Source organism: Coturnix japonica, chromosome 1 (genome assembly GCF_054131305.1).
Source record: "Coturnix japonica strain WE chromosome 1, WE-NBRP24, whole genome shotgun sequence".
NCBI classification, from domain to species: Eukaryota; Metazoa; Chordata; class Aves; order Galliformes; family Phasianidae; genus Coturnix; species Coturnix japonica.
Genome location: NC_140663.1, coordinates 166,752,576 through 166,768,040, shown reverse-complemented (window position 1 = coordinate 166,768,040; position 15,465 = coordinate 166,752,576). Strand labels below are relative to the sequence as shown.

The 15,465-nt window shown below is 36.5% G+C and overlaps 1 protein-coding gene and 1 long non-coding RNA gene across 4 annotated transcripts in view; one reads left to right on the top strand and one right to left on the bottom strand.

Moving 5' to 3' along the window:
* Window positions 1-15,465, top strand: part of ARHGAP42 (Rho GTPase activating protein 42) — a 144,603-nt gene that overhangs the window by 28,994 nt on the left and 100,144 nt on the right. For 2 of the 3 annotated variants that reach the window (XM_015852280.3, XM_085508800.1), the window contains exon 2: window positions 4,648-4,743. The exons of the other annotated variant lie outside the window; for it this stretch is intronic. In XM_015852280.3, the coding sequence (XP_015707766.1) occupies window positions 4,648-4,743 (96 nt within the window). The remainder of the gene's footprint in view (window positions 1-4,647; window positions 4,744-15,465) is intronic. 3 annotated transcript variants of the gene reach the window in all.
* On the bottom strand, window positions 7,932-11,938 carry LOC107308411 (uncharacterized). Its single transcript, XR_014931778.1, has 3 exons — window positions 11,847-11,938; window positions 11,182-11,217; window positions 7,932-8,923 (listed from the first exon to the last, which is right to left on the bottom strand). It is a non-coding gene; the product is annotated as an uncharacterized LOC107308411 (long non-coding RNA).

The following is a 15,465-nucleotide window of genomic DNA, read 5'->3' as shown; positions in this document are numbered from 1 at the left end:
TATTTGTGGTTAAACTGTATTTATCCTTTCACTGTTTCCAGCCACATTATATTGTGTTTCTTTGAGTACTTTTCAGTACTATGTCTGACCAAACTCTGCGAACTCCCCTGGCTGGTTGGCTGACTTGATTCAACTCTACCAAAAAGGTCAGCTCCACCTCAGTTACTTCCTCCCCTAAATGTATCAGAGTGCAAATGGCTGCTCTGCTCTGCATACACCACTGCTCACCTGATTGTAATCTTTCTGTGCGACAGGGCAGCACATGGCACCTGAGGTGGGTGTGAATACTGCTGGAAAAGGAATGCAAAGTGCAGCTGAAGGTTCCATTTAGGAGATGACCCCTGCGGTAACCATGGGATATATTCTCATTCTTTCCCTGGCACCTAGGGAGTATGCACTGATTGCCTGCAGAAGAGGGAGGGCAGTAACACTTATATTATCATGGAGACTTTTGAATGACTGTCTTTCCCTTGGTGATAGACCTGTACTGCCAGTTACTGCCAGTCAATAAAGCTGATGAGGCTTTTGTAGTAATTTGGAGGAACAGCAGACTTTGCTCTGAAGAGATTCTATCCTAGACTAAGTGAAAAATTCTAGTCCATGTGTACTAGAAAGAATGGGGAGATGGCTTTTAAGATCTGCATACTAGAAGATGAGAGGGTGACTCTTGCAGTGCTACCTAGCTTGCAGATCATGAAAAGCTGGTTTATATAGTGTGGTGATTGACAGTGCTACATCTGCAAGAAGCAGAATGCATTGAGATTTCTCAGTGTCGTTAAGACTCTGGGGTGTATGGTTATACATGACATCTTGTAAAGTTGGGAAGGGTCTGTGCTCCATCTGGCGCTTTTCATTTTCTTCATGGTATTATTTGGATGTCCTGGATTGAAGAGGCAACAGCTCTAAAATCAGATCTAATTCAGTTTTGAGTTCTTGGATCTTTGACAGACTACCTGCTTATTTCCCAGCTTGTCCTTTTGCTGGGACCAGTTTTGGTAGCTCATCTGCTGTGTAGAGTTTTGAGTGCTATGGAATCCAATTTCTGCCATTCAGAAGCTGGCCAAGTAAATCAGTAATTTTCTGCAGAATAATGTTTAATATTTTCAGGTAAAATGAACTTTGTACAGAATCTTTAAACGAAGTATTGTAAGAAACCTTTGACCTTGGAACTTCATTTATTCTTTGTAATGCTTAACAGCTCTGCCCTTAATATGGTATCTTCAGAGACTGCCAAACTATTAGAATAACTCTCAATTGGAGTCAGAAATGTCCAACTAGTATCACTTTGGATGATTTGAGCAAGTAAGAGCTATGTAATTTTTATTACATTTTTCTTAGCCAACATATTTAAGTTGGATTAAACATGTTTTCTTCATGTTCAAAATGTAGGAGAACATTCACACTCTGATTTGCTCACACAGGGGAAGATCAGCAGCTGTGCATGACTAATCTCATATATAAAATGGAGACTCCACCTCGTTTATTTTTACTATTTGCTTTCCTTTCCCTTGACATTTGTACCAGTGAGCACAGTACATGGAGAGAGTGACAGGGAAGAGTCCTTTCTCCCTCGTTTCCCTTTTATGAATATTTAGTAGAATGTCCAGAGGAAATTAACCTGCATTTATATTAATGATACTTAATTTTTATACTTTAATAGAATATCTTGACTTGAAGGGACCCATAGGGATCCCTGAGTCCAATTCCTGTCTCCACACAGGATCACCTTAAAAATCAAACTGTTTCTGAGAGCATTGTCCATCCTGATAATGCTGACAATAGACCCATCTTTTTTGTTAATCCACCTTAGGACTGTTTATTAGTTCCATCATCAATTGGTGTACAGCAGTTTTACAGAATTACTTAGGATTGAGTGAAGTGACTTGGTGGGAAGAGCCAACCGTGGTCCTTTAAACTCAGAGCAACATGTTGCATACCAACTAAAGTTTAGGTCTAACGTCTGTAGAATGGTAAATTACTTGGATATCAGAGATGCTGTATTTGCATAAAACACTGAATGCCTAAGCTCTTCAGAAAGATTTATTTTGTTTTCTTCTATAGTAACAGTAGGAAACATTTTGTGTTTAGCTTCTGAATTCTTAATGTAATGAATAATAAAGTTTTCATGTACAGTAGGAAATGTTCAGTGAGGATGCAGTAATTTGATTCTGCATGGCTTTAAATGGAAAACATGGTATATTTTGCTAAGATGTCAGGAAACTATAGGTGAATTTGCATGATGACTAATTCTGTTACCAGTGTGAGTACATGAAGGGCAGTGTCTGTCATGAATAAAAACAGGATTGATAGAGAAAATGATGGAATGCAGATTTAAGGAAACTTTATTGAGGCAAAATATTTTAATCTAAAGAGAATACAAAAATTCTTTTTTTTATTCCATGCTCAGTAATGATTAAATCTTCAAAATACAGTTGGATATATGCATGTAAAGGAAATATGTATTGAATTTGCTGTGCTTTGACTTTCAAATATTGTAGATTAATTACTAAGCAATTCTTACTGTTACAGTTCACAATTTTCTTTTAAAGGAAGGATGTTTTATAGATTTTTCAAAGAAGCAATCAACTAGGACAGATATTTAAAATATTTAAATATTTAAAAGCTTCTTTGCTAATTTTATGTCCAATTATTTCTAATCTTTTAGCAATTTTAATTATTCAGGGAGGTAGCAGACGTAGGTTGAAGGAGAGGGAACACTTGCCCTTATAATGGGTGAGAATTCTTTATTCTGTTCTGTTTATCAGTAAGATACAGATCTTTTTTATCCATTTCTATTCACTAGCTATTTATCTGATATAATCGTACACGGACTGATGCACTCTGTTGACTTATAGAATCACCGTGGTTGAAACGATCTCAAAGATCATCCAGTCCATCTGTTCACATATCACTGGTATTCCTACTAGACCATGTCCTTTAGTACCACTTCTGAACATTTCCTGAAAACTTCAGGGGTGGTGACTTCAGTACCACTCTGGGCTGCCCATTCCACTTCATTACCCCTCTTTCAGAGAATAATTTTTTTCCTAACATCCAACCTGAACTTCCTTTGGTGCAATTTCAGGCCATTCCCTCTAGTCCTATTGCCAGTTATGTGGAAGAAGATGCTGACCCCAACCTCACCACAGCCTCCTTTCAGGTCATTGTAGAGAGCTACAAGGTGTCACTTGAACATCCTGTTCTCCAGACTGGACAATCCCAGCTCCCTCAGCCACTTCCCATAAGACTTGTTCTCCAGACCCCTCACCAGCTTTGTTGCCCTTCTCTGGACATGCTCCAGGGCCTCAATGTCTTTCTTGTAGTGAGGCCTAAAACTGAACACAGTACTCGGGGTCGGCCTCACCAGTGCTGAGTACAGGAGGGCCATCACAATCACATCTTTGCTCCCGCTGGTTGCACTATTTCTGGTACAGGCTAGAATGTCATTGGCATTCTTGGATGCCTGGGCACACTGCTAACCTGTATCTAGCCAAGTGTCAATCAACACCCCCAGGTGCATTTCTTCCACACAGGAAACTGCATGTGAAATTGTTTAATAGAAGCCTTAGGTCAGAGTATGGTTTTTGGTTCACTGATGTCTGCCAGCCAGTGTCAGCAGACACAGAGCAAATACAGGGGCAGGGCAAAATCCTGATAGGAACTGTGACCTTTGATAATAGTTACCTCCAATTACAGAACAATCTTGGCAGTCATCTTATTGCGTGGATTCTGATTTGAAAGGATTTAGAAAGGTTTTCAGCTGTTATTTTGTTTAGGATAGTGGCGTGTTCTTTTAATGTTGGAAATATTTAAATCTGAGCAGTCCGTGTGTGTATGTGTATGTCTTGATTTCAGACATTAGGCCAATATCTACATTTATACACTAGATTTTATTCACTCAAGAATAAAATATACTCTTCCAGTTTTGCCTCATCTTTGAGGGTATTGGTGCAGCTAAAGGAGTACATTGCTGCTTTCTGAGACCAGTGCACTACGGTTGATAAGGACTTCTGGCTCCATCTGGCCCAAGCCCTGATCTAACAGGGACACTCAGAGCAGGGTTCCCAGGACCATATTCAGGCAGCTTTGGAAGATTTCCTAAGAGGAATATATAGTGCTTTTAGAACAGAGTCAGTCTTTTGCTTTTATCTTAACCCCACCATGTCTTTAGATTAGATTTAGTGGATATCACTCTGTAATTGTAAATTTTTCTAGCTTCTAAACAGGTAACATATATATGACCTCAAGGACATGGATAATTATTGCTGCTTTTCTGGGCTCATCTGGGCTGTTAACATTTTCAAGTATTTACTGTGTTTGTTACCACATTCATCTCCACGTTTGCAATTAGTACACCTAAAGAAGGAAAGAACAGGTTTATGTGGTTACCATGATATTCTGCTGTATCATAGTTCTTCATTTATTAACAAAATATATGTGTTTGTCTACAAAATCTGGCATCTAGCAGGTTTCTGGGATGTGTCAAGTAGTTTGATTTTAAATATTGTTAGGAATTTTTAAATGAAGTTACTATGAAGAAAGTGTTACTAGAAAGGAAAGTTTGTGAACAAGATACAGGAAGCATTGCTCCAGTGGTGGAATAACCCTCGTTTTCTTTTTTTTCTTTTTCTTTTTCTTGAATGTTAGATTTATCCATGGCAGTGCAAAAGTTTTCACAGTCCTTACAAGATTTCCAGTTTGAGTGTATTGGAGATGCTGAAACAGATGATGAAATTAATATAGGTAAGTATCTCCTGCAATACTTCATAACTTCTTATATGTTTCTTATATTATCGTTACAGTGATACAATGTACTATTTAATGGTGCGCATTAAAAAAAAAATAAAAAATTGAAAGGTCTCAATAAGTGGGAAGTTTGCAAAATTACTAGGAAAGTCCTTTTACAAAAAAAAATCCACAAACCTGTGTCTTCATGATTTAGCTCAGTTCTTTGTAGTCTGAAGAATTCAACATGAGTTTGTCAACTGAGTCAGCTGTGAATCTTTTCAATCCTGCTGCTGTTTCTAATTTGCAGTTTTCTTTGGGATACTGAAAGGTATGCAAGTTTCCCATGAGCTAGCCTGGGTCTGCAAGAAACACTTAAGTACCTAGTAAGATGGAGGAAGTGTTTAAGGATCTAAAAACAGGAATATGTTCTTTACAACTTGTGCATTCCTAAGTATATAGTTGTCTGAGTTTTTGCCAGTAAAATTTACTAGCTGCTTAATGGTCTGTCTCTGCACACCCAGAACTTCGGCACTCACAGAACTGAACAGCTCAGCTTGTCTCGAAAGTAAGTCTCTTTAATATCTTCAAAATAATTCTTCAGCAGACAGAAGAACTAGTCCTGAGTCTGGCATTCAGAAATCCCACTGCTCTTTGTTCCAGGGCATTGCTGTAGTTACTGCAATGCTTTTGGGTAGCTGGAGTGCTCCAACTTCCATTGGTGAGAAGCCTAGATACCGATCCATCTTCAAAATGCCCCTGTTCCATATTGTGAGTGTTGGGTACCTTGTTCCTCCCACGGCTCTCTTAAAACAAGTTGGTTTGTTTTGTTGGGAGCTGGTTGTTAAAGAACTGCTTTTAAAAATAAGTAATTTGGCAGTATAATAGGGAACATAGGATTTTTAAATTAAAAAAAAAAAAAAGAGTCTACATAATGTTGAGGGGAAACAAAACCATATTTGCTCACTTTCTGATGAGCTTAAATTTGAAAATTAAAAATTGTTTTATGTTTACATTAAATATTTACTCTGATTTCTAAAACAGTGGTACGTAATACTGCATACACATTCGGAAATTGATAGGGTACAATTTAGATTTAGAATTTAGTAATTTAGTGTGTGAATTTTATTCCTCTGTTGATTTTTAAAACATTCGGGAAAAAAAAGTAGAAGGACATTTTTGTCTAGGGCCATGAAGCACTGTATTTTAATTAACTCAATACAGTACTTTGACTTCTGATTTCTCTTTTTTCTGACTTGTTAAATACACAGATACTGAAAAGACTCATATGTATGAACTTTTTTTTTGGCATTCTTTGAATTATTTCTTGGCTTCTAAAGTTAGCTTGTACATATTTTATGTGTTTAAACTAAATCTACAGTATCTCAGCTGTATATCTTAGATTTTATTTTTTTAAAGAAATACATTTTGCATTTAAAATGAGGTGACTGATGACAAGGAAGACTTTTGTTTTTAGCCTAAATGAAGAAAAGACATTTTATTGTTTAGACATTAAACAGGCATTTAAAACTGTTTAAAAAAAAAAAAGAAAAAAAAAGAAAAGAAAAAGAAAAAAAGAGTTCATGAAGCTTGACAGCTGATTTATTTCACTTGGATCTTCAAAGAAGGGATTTCTAGCTTCTAAGGCAAGCATTGGCTGATGGATTGTTGTGTTCATCAAAGAAGCTTATAAGAGTAAAAGGTAAACTGACAGGAATCAAATACAAGCCTAACAGAACATGTCTGATACTCTGTGCTTTTATAGCGTAACTCTCAATTTTTGATCTCCCTAGAGCAGTGGCCTAGAATTTGTTCATATCTTTAACATGTCCCAATGAGCTCGATGGGTTTTTTTTATTGTCAAAGACAGCTTTGTATTGAAGAATCCTGCTCTCTCTGACTCCTTCTGCCTTCACCTTCTTTAAGAAAATCAATGACTGTGAATGCTGCTGAGAAGTTTAATTCAGTTTCCAGTGCTACTCAAACTTCACAAGTTTTGTAGAGAAATACCATCTAAAGATTTTAAAACACATTTCTGTTTCAAGCACTGTGTTAGAAATGCATGCTAATATTACCTCCTGAATAAAGCTTCTCCTGACAAAATGTCCCTTGTTTTTCCTACTTTTTTTCAAGAAGGAAGCATGGGGGATTTTTTTAAAAACCTGTAGCAAATATTGGAACTGAGTTGATGGCTCTGTGAACTTCTTCTTAAGTGAAACCAGAGTTGAAGGTCCGAGGTGCATAGCTAATAGTACTCAGTATGAGCAGAACTGTGATAGCATTTGTCATATTCATTTTTCATCCATTTAGTATTTCATCCAGCTGTACTATTTTTTTTTTCCCCCTTTTAATTTTCATCTTTGGTTTCTAATTGTTATGATTTCTTAATAGTTATTTACAAATGTTTAATTATTTGATAGAAGTAAAGCTCGTCTTTGACAAAAATGTGTTTGTAGATGCATAAAACATCTAATGTACTGTTTCTACCTTGTTGCAAGTTACCAATATTAATCTACTCATTAATCTACCACGCCCAAGCTAGAATAGGAATGCTCATCTTTTAAGCTGTTCTTCTAATTTCCTTCAGTTAGCAGGCTGGCTTCTTCCTCAAATCAAATACAACTTGATTTTTTTGCTTTTTAAACTTTGAACATGAAGAATTTATGCTATGAAGAGTTTACTCAAATTTTCAGAGATCTGCTGCCAAATGCAGTTTGTAATTAAAAAAAAAAATTGCTAGCAACTATTATCAGTGTTATTTCTTCCCCTATTTTGAAATGTACATGGCAGCATGCGATCCACAGTGTTACAAAGGTTATATTACTGATTAATGGAACATGAATATTAGCTTCCATGATGTGTGATTCAGCCAAGCACTCATTTTTTGTGTGACTGAAATTTGCACAGAAAGAGGCGTCTTAGCACTGAAATCATTATCCCTTAACACTATAAAGAACACTTGATACAGCTCAATCTGACACAGGAGAGTTTTTCATCTTACTGACTTTGCATTCCTCAGTATTAAATAATGAATGGTAGTATCAAGTCTTGCCTCATAAAGATGTATTGCAGTGTACAGAGTTTCTGCCTAATATGCAATTAGAGAATACAATGAGAGTTTTGCACAGAAGCTCCCTTGTGTTTTATTTACAAGTTTCTATACTTTTAGGTAAGCTAGACTCACACATATAAGTGCAAAAACTAAGTTTTTAATGAACAAGTGTCTTTATTTATTTATTTTATTTTACACTGTGAAGACATAAATAATGCAAGAAGCTTCACCCAGCTCTTCCTTTCCTAATGGTATCCAGATTATGTCACTTAATTTCTTCTGCAAGAATCTCCCTGTTCTTATCATCTCTTCTGCTTGCTATCTGGATTGTAGCTGATACAGACAAAAATAGTTAAGAATTGAATAGATTTCTGTCATTGTTCTGTCTTGTTTCTCTAGCAAGTTCTTAGCTGTTTTGTATTGAGATTTATAATAAATTAGTAGGAGTAAAAATTAGCAGTGTCAGACTGTGCTCTTTGGAGTTGAAGCCAAAACAAATAAATAAATTGTGTTTCTTTTGTATGTTTAGGCCTTCCAGTCACTCTTCAGGGTAAAGCCAAACCTAAACCATGACATTGGATGCCATTTTACTTGAATATCTGTTTTATGTTAGCATGTACTATCTAGGAAAAAGCACTGAAAGGCATTTGTGCTTTGTTGCTAGTGATTCTGATATATGTATATGTGTTTACCGAAAGACAAATATATTTTCACAGGTTTATATTATGAAAAATGTCTCAGGTATTTTCATCAGCTGCTCTGCTGATACTGTCTTAGCTGATGCCAACAGCTGATCCTATCCTTAAGGTAGGATGATGATTGTCTGTAAAATTGTTATTTTTAATTAAGGAACAAGGAACAGAAATTCTGAAATTTGCTGTCTTTCCTTGTGTGAGCTAAAACGTACTGGGGAGGAAAAACTTTTAAAATATACTAAAAACAACATGAAAGTAGGAAACCTTTAGCAGCAGGTATTTGTTAAGCTTCACTGCTCTGGTCTGAAAGCTCTCTTGTTTTGAGTTCAGCAAACATGCCAGAAGCTCGGTCTTCATTTTGCCTTTACTGGGCATTCAATACAGAGCTTGTCAGCAGACAAACATCCAATCATTTGAAACAGCAAATTGATCCACGTTCAGGAATCAGTGTCTAGAGAAAGAAAAAATAATAATAATAAAAGGTCAGAATGTTTTCCCTCCTCCCATTTCTTAAAGCACTGTAAAAGGTTATTGGCATTTAGACATGACAAACGGCATGACAAACATTTTTAATGGTGCAAAGTGTGCATCCAGTTAAAACAGAAAAAAAAGAAGAATTCATAGGACCTTTAGGCCCACCTAAAGTGTGTGAAAGCAAACTCTGACAAACCAATCTATGGACATTGCAATCTTTTCATTATGATGTGCTGTCTTTCAGAACTGCTTAGAGCTCATCAGGGCCTTGAGAAAGCTGACTGAAGAGTTTCCAGACAGTCACACTTTTAAGCCACTGTATTTCTGATGTATGTGGCCTTTTAAATTAGTTTGTCTGATTCAGAATTAATTTTTAAACTCCATGAAGTCATCTGCTGTGTGAATCACTTTGACAATCATCATCTTAGTTGCTGGAGGTTAACTTGGAAGTTCAGGAAAGTTCTTTTTATATTTGACAGTCTTACCGCATTTCAGTGAATTGACCTTTCTAAGTATGCTTCTGAGTGACGTTGCCTAACATCAAATAATTCCAGAATGAATTCCAGTGGCTCTCTTATGCTGCTGCCTTACGCACACCAAGGAATAGGTAGATTTTGCCATCACCTTGAAGGTGGAGTTTTTGAGGGTGGATTTCATTACCATAGGTATCATCTCAATACTGTTCTTACTGCTTGAATTTGTTGACCTTGTGGAGCATTAGAGACTTGCATGTTTACCAGGGATGTTTTTTAGATGGGTGTGGAAAGGGGTTGAGTCCTAAATTAGCATAGATAACTATTTGCGACTCAGTGTGTTTGCATAGAGTGAATGTGTGCTGTTTTTCCATGATTTCCTGCCAAGTTTTGACAGCCTTGTTTTTTCTCCCCTCTGGTTGAAAGGATGACTTTTGAGATTAACTTTTTAAGTGATCTTTAAAAGCAACTTCTTGCAAGATGTGAATCCGAGGGCAGAATTTCCTTACTACTTCTGATGGACTATTTTTATCTACAGATGTTAAACAGTAACTAATTATGGGAGGTACTCAGCAAAATAAAGTGAAAAGTGAATGAAGTGGACCTGAAGTATTTGTTTAAAATCTGTTTCTACCATTATTATTATCCTTTTTAAAATCCCTGATGCATATTTAAACAAGTGCCACCTGATTTCACAACACTTTTGCTTGTTGACTCCAAGGAATGATCTTAGGCTAGGGCTAGGATCCCATTGGGGATTCAAAACAACAACTGCACCAGAAAGAGAAGCTTGGCTTTCTGTGGATCTCACACACAGTTCTTGTCCTTGTTTCTGAAAGGTCAGATGTATCAGGCAGAGCAGTAAAGAAAGTAATGTTGACCTTTATTTCTGCAGGAGAAAAAGGTAAAATAAGTTCAACAACACCTACCTTGTTTTTCTTTTCCAAAATACATATCAGAGGGTTGCTTCATTTTCTCCTAAGATGTTTATTCAAATGAGAAATTTTAGAGTGAGGTGACTGATAACACCCTTCCTATCTGTCCTACCTTTCTTTTATGGCAGGAGGAGCTGAATTTGAAGTGTGGGATCTCCTGCGCCATTGCAGTTTACATCCTAATGTGCTAAGAAAATCTAACATTTTTTAGTGTATTGGATTGCAAACTGCGGTGTATCAGACTGTGCTTTGCCATTGAGTTGATGCTGTTTACAGGAATTGAGGCTGGCATGAATAGAAATAGTTTGGTAGTCCTGGTGAGTTCTGCTGGATAGTTTAAATGGGACATTAAACCGGAATAACTGACTAGACAAGTAAAAAAGTGTGTGCCGCTTGCTAACTAAGATGAGGCATGTTTTGTCTGTAGTTATGAGGATAAACTTAGGTTCTCCTGCAAATGCTTTCTAGTTTATCATCCTCATTCCATGACTTCACCACACTTCCGTCTTCTATCACACTTCTGTCTTCTGTCCAGCTCTGCAATTATTTGTAGACTTGGGCATCCCAGTAGAATTATCCTGTAGTGAGTATTAGCAATTCTGAGGAGATGGTGACTCTGAGGGTTGGAGAATTCCATTACGTAGATGGTTTGAAAAGAACTGCTATGTGCTGTTGCTGCTCATAATAACCTATACAAACCTTCTACTTCCAGTAAAAAGGTGTAACAGTTGAGAATCGTTGAGTTAGTGTGTCTTGTTTTTAAACAACAGGCACTTGTTTTCAAAGAAGTAGTAGTGGTTTCTTCACCCAGGCCGCAAGATACTCACCTTCAGGCTTGAACAAGCAAGATGGAGTTTTACTTCCTGAAATAAGAATCCTTAGCAGAATGTGAAATTTCAAGACTAGAAATTCAACAAAGCAATTATGTCAAACCTAACATTAGTTTCAGTTTTTGTTGATAATTTGCATAGTTCAAATGCACTAGATTTTACAAATCAGGAAAAAAAAAGAGAAGTGTTAATGATTTTCTCAGCTGCATTCCAAATGTATTGCTTTTCTTGTTACTTCCCCTTAATTAATTCAGCATCTGCATGGAACCACATGCAGATAAATTTTGTATATCTGGAAAGATAGAAATACCATATTTTTTCCCCCTCACTTGAAGCATGGATGTGTGTCTGAAGAATCAATGGTCTAGCAAGACAGACATATAATAATTATTTTTAATTCTCTTGTTTATGGAATGCTAGGATTGAATATAACTGCTGTAGTTTAATATGTTCTATGTTGCTCCATGGTGTTTTTCCAAATTTCCATGTTATTAAGATGTTCGAAAAACTTGAGAAAAAAGCTAACAATTTTATTCCTAAAATTATGGATTTATATTTGTAGTCAATTTCTATCATGATTCTGTATATTGAGAACTTGCAGAGGGGTGCACAAAGTAAAGCAGGAGGAGATTGAAGGAATTGCCAGTTTAACCAGAGCCTACCTTTTGGTCTTCTATATTCCTAAATATTCTGTGGTTTTAAACTTATGCTTCTTGTAGCACATCCTGGGTATTAGTCAGCTCTGGAAAAGTCTGATCTGCTCAGGTGAAAGGTTAGTGGCTAAGTTAGTCAAAGTTAAAGATTAATTCAGGCAGGATGGACTTCTACTTGACGTGGTTAATGGGCACGGTCTTTTTCAATCTTCATGATTTTATGATTATTTTCAGTGGGGCCAATTTAGACTCCAAAACCTCAGCTTGTGAACCTGTAACCTTAATGAACCTGTTACCTAAATGAAACTGCTCATTAAACAATTGCATTAATGATTGCACAGAGATGCAATCATGCTTATGACCACTTATCTAAAGCAGTTACCTCTTAATTCTGAGAAAATGATGAAAAAAGGTTTGCTGTTTATAGCCAAAGTCTGTCAGTACCTTGTTAAGTTGGTGGATGGTGCCAGGAAACCTTTACTTCCTCCAATGTAGAAGGAAGGGAGAAAATGAGAACAGTGATAATCAGTGTGTGAAACGATTTTGATTCTTTACTGTGTGAACAGGTGATAAGTGGGATTATGCATTCAGTCCCATGTTCCTAAAAAAACTGAACAAATTGCTTAGATGATGTGTAATGTTTTTGTTGCCACTTCATAACATCACACTTTGGGAGAGATGCTGTAAGCTAACCTTCGCTATACGATACCAAAGCCCTACCAGGATTGTAGGTGCCAACTCTACTGCTTTGTTGGGGGTGAACCAACACATTACTGTTCTTTAATTCTCTTTTATTCTCTGTCCAGCCCTCTTGGTCTACAAACTTACAGACCATAGGAAGTGTTTTGCTTGCGTTTGTATACTAAGCTTCACCAAAGAGAATTCCATTCTGGGGACAAAAGCTGTCTACATGCAGTGAAAGCAAAAATGTAATAGCTGGAACACAGAGGCCAGTCTGTCAAGTGTAAGGCTGAGCTACGGATTCTTTAGGATTAATTCACACTTCAGAAAACAGATAAATCTTCAAATTGAATTGCTTACTTTTGAAATATTTGCTACTTTCATAGAACATTAATATGGAGTAGAAATATTACAGCTGCTGTTTAAATAAAGTGTTAGAAGTGTGGTAGTAGTATTTGAATAATCAATTTCCTGCCCTTCCCTTCCCTCGTAGCGTGGCATTGACTGTCATTATAAGCACTACCAGTCTGTCAGGGCAGTACGAAGTGTTTTGACTTCTATTGATCCATTTAGAGTTTTCTTCTTGTTTTTGCTTTTTAAGGGTTAGAATAGCGGGACGTGTCAGTTTACTGATGTAAGTCAAATAATTGGATTGATTTAAATTGTGTAACATTGCATGTCTTCAGATTCTCCCTCTAAGCATTGTGTTTGACAAGTGCAGACATAGAAGTTCTAGTTAACCTGACTTTCTCATGTATGTACTTATCTGGTAAATAAACATCTGTGGGCTTTTTTGTTGACTGTTGAAATGAAGTAGAGTGGAAAGTGTGAATGTCTTTGCTGGAAGTTTTGTTTGAAGTTTTATCAAAAACTTGAACTTTTTTGTTTAAATATTTGTGACACGGTAGCCACCTTTTATAGCAAAAGAAATTTCAAGTATGGAATTTATAGCTGGCTTTAGACATGTAACACTATCAGAGGTTGGTTGCAGTAAAAACAGAGTCCCTACATTTTATGTTTTATGTATGTTTAGAAAAAAATAAATCATTAAATTCCTTTATATATATATTTATTAATTTTTGCAAGATGAAGATACTCTTTGAGTTAAAATTCCAGTTGCCTAGTATAGTTTGCACATGTTATATTGTGCTTGCAAATCCATCTTGCAGAGTTCTGGACTTCTATGAGGTTCAAGTCTCGATTCATTCCTTGATTTGGTTTGATATAGATGTACACGTCCATCATGCTCAGTCAGGAGCTTCCATGTGCACTTGTTGGCTGTCTTTGCTGGGTTTTTTGGCTTTCTAGAGTGATGAAACACAGAAGAATGTTCAGATAAGTGTTTGACCTGGCAGCCAGCCGGCAGCTGAAAGTCTTTTAAACGTCTTCATGGGGAACATTCTCTTAAAAAGTTATGGGGTTTGAATGCCATAAACCCATGGAGGTCACACAGTGGGAACATTAGTAAATATTTGAAAGTTTAATTTCTGTTTTTGTCTTTATGGGGAATGTGGAGCACCTCAGTCTGAGTGTTGCAGGAAGCTCATGTGCTTCAAATTCTGACACAAAAAATAACAGCACTTCTACCTGTGAATACAATCCTTTAACTTGAATGAAGTAGAGAAAATCTTTTATATATATATATATATATATATATATATATATATATATTTGTTTGTTTGTTTACTTTTAATTGCACAGATTTATGTAGCTGTGCACTGGTTAGGTTCTGTGCTCACTAGTGTGTAGGGAAAGAGGTGTCTACTTGTAAGAACAGCATGTAGTCCATGAAGTATAACTCAGGCGTAAGTCTTCATTCTGTGGTTTTCTGGCTTCCTGATTTTTGTAATTGTTTTTTGCAGAAGTTTAAATGAGGCATAATTCATCCTTCTGTGTGTCTCCTTCTATACTTTATTTTCTGCTATATAATGGTCTTACTTGGTAAACTCAGGTCTGTTCTGAAAGGTAGCACTCTTATTTTCAAGAAAAAATTGGCAAAATAACTTTCCCCAGAATTCTGAATGGGAATGGCCACAGGAAAAAAGATCACCACTTATAAAGTTGTGCTCTCTGGAAAAGTTGAACTCTGAGAGCAATTGCTGCTATTTATTTTTCTTACAGGTATTTCTGTATTAGTCACAATAAGCCATTCTTGAAATGGGGTGGAATCTTTTTGATCACTTGTTGATCACAGTGAAAAATGCCAGGTCTGGATCAGGTGCTTCAGAATCCAAATGATTAAAAGGAATGATATTAATTGATTAAAAAAACCTTTGGGTTAAACTCTTACAAGTTTGCTTATCATATTAAATGCTAAGTGGAGTGTGAGGATGTTCATTTATTGAGTCTGAAGTTGCCTCACACTGTCCATTCTGCATAGATCTTGGTTCTGTTGATGAGTACAGAGCAGGTTGTGTTCCCCATACTTTTGTGCTTGTTCCCACCACGGAATTCTTCAAAGCAATTTGTAGTTCCTGGGGCTGTGAATTTAAACCTCTTACTGCTAGAATTTGCTATCAGCTTGAGAGTGTCAGTCAATATTTCCATGTTGTTTTAAAACCTGTACATTGGAACCTTTGCTTAAGCTCATATCTTTGACTATGAGAAGTGCATTTCTTTGTGTTATAGGACGATGCAGATAGCATTGGTTCTATTCATTTGGGGACTGTGGTAAATGTAAACACAGGCTGAAGGATGGAATGAGAACTGAAGGTCCTTGTTACAGATCCTTAAGATCTGATACCCAAATTAGGGCAGTATGAGAGACTGAATGGTAGATAAGGAAACTATTCCAATATTGCTTTTCCAAACCTAAACAGTACTGAAGCTCTGTGAAGAGATGAGATGTTACTTTGCTGTTCAGCTTTCCTTTTATTTTTATCCTGTCCCTTTCTCACTGGAAATTTCTGATATAACTTTTGACACCGATTCTCTGCTCAGAGCTAAA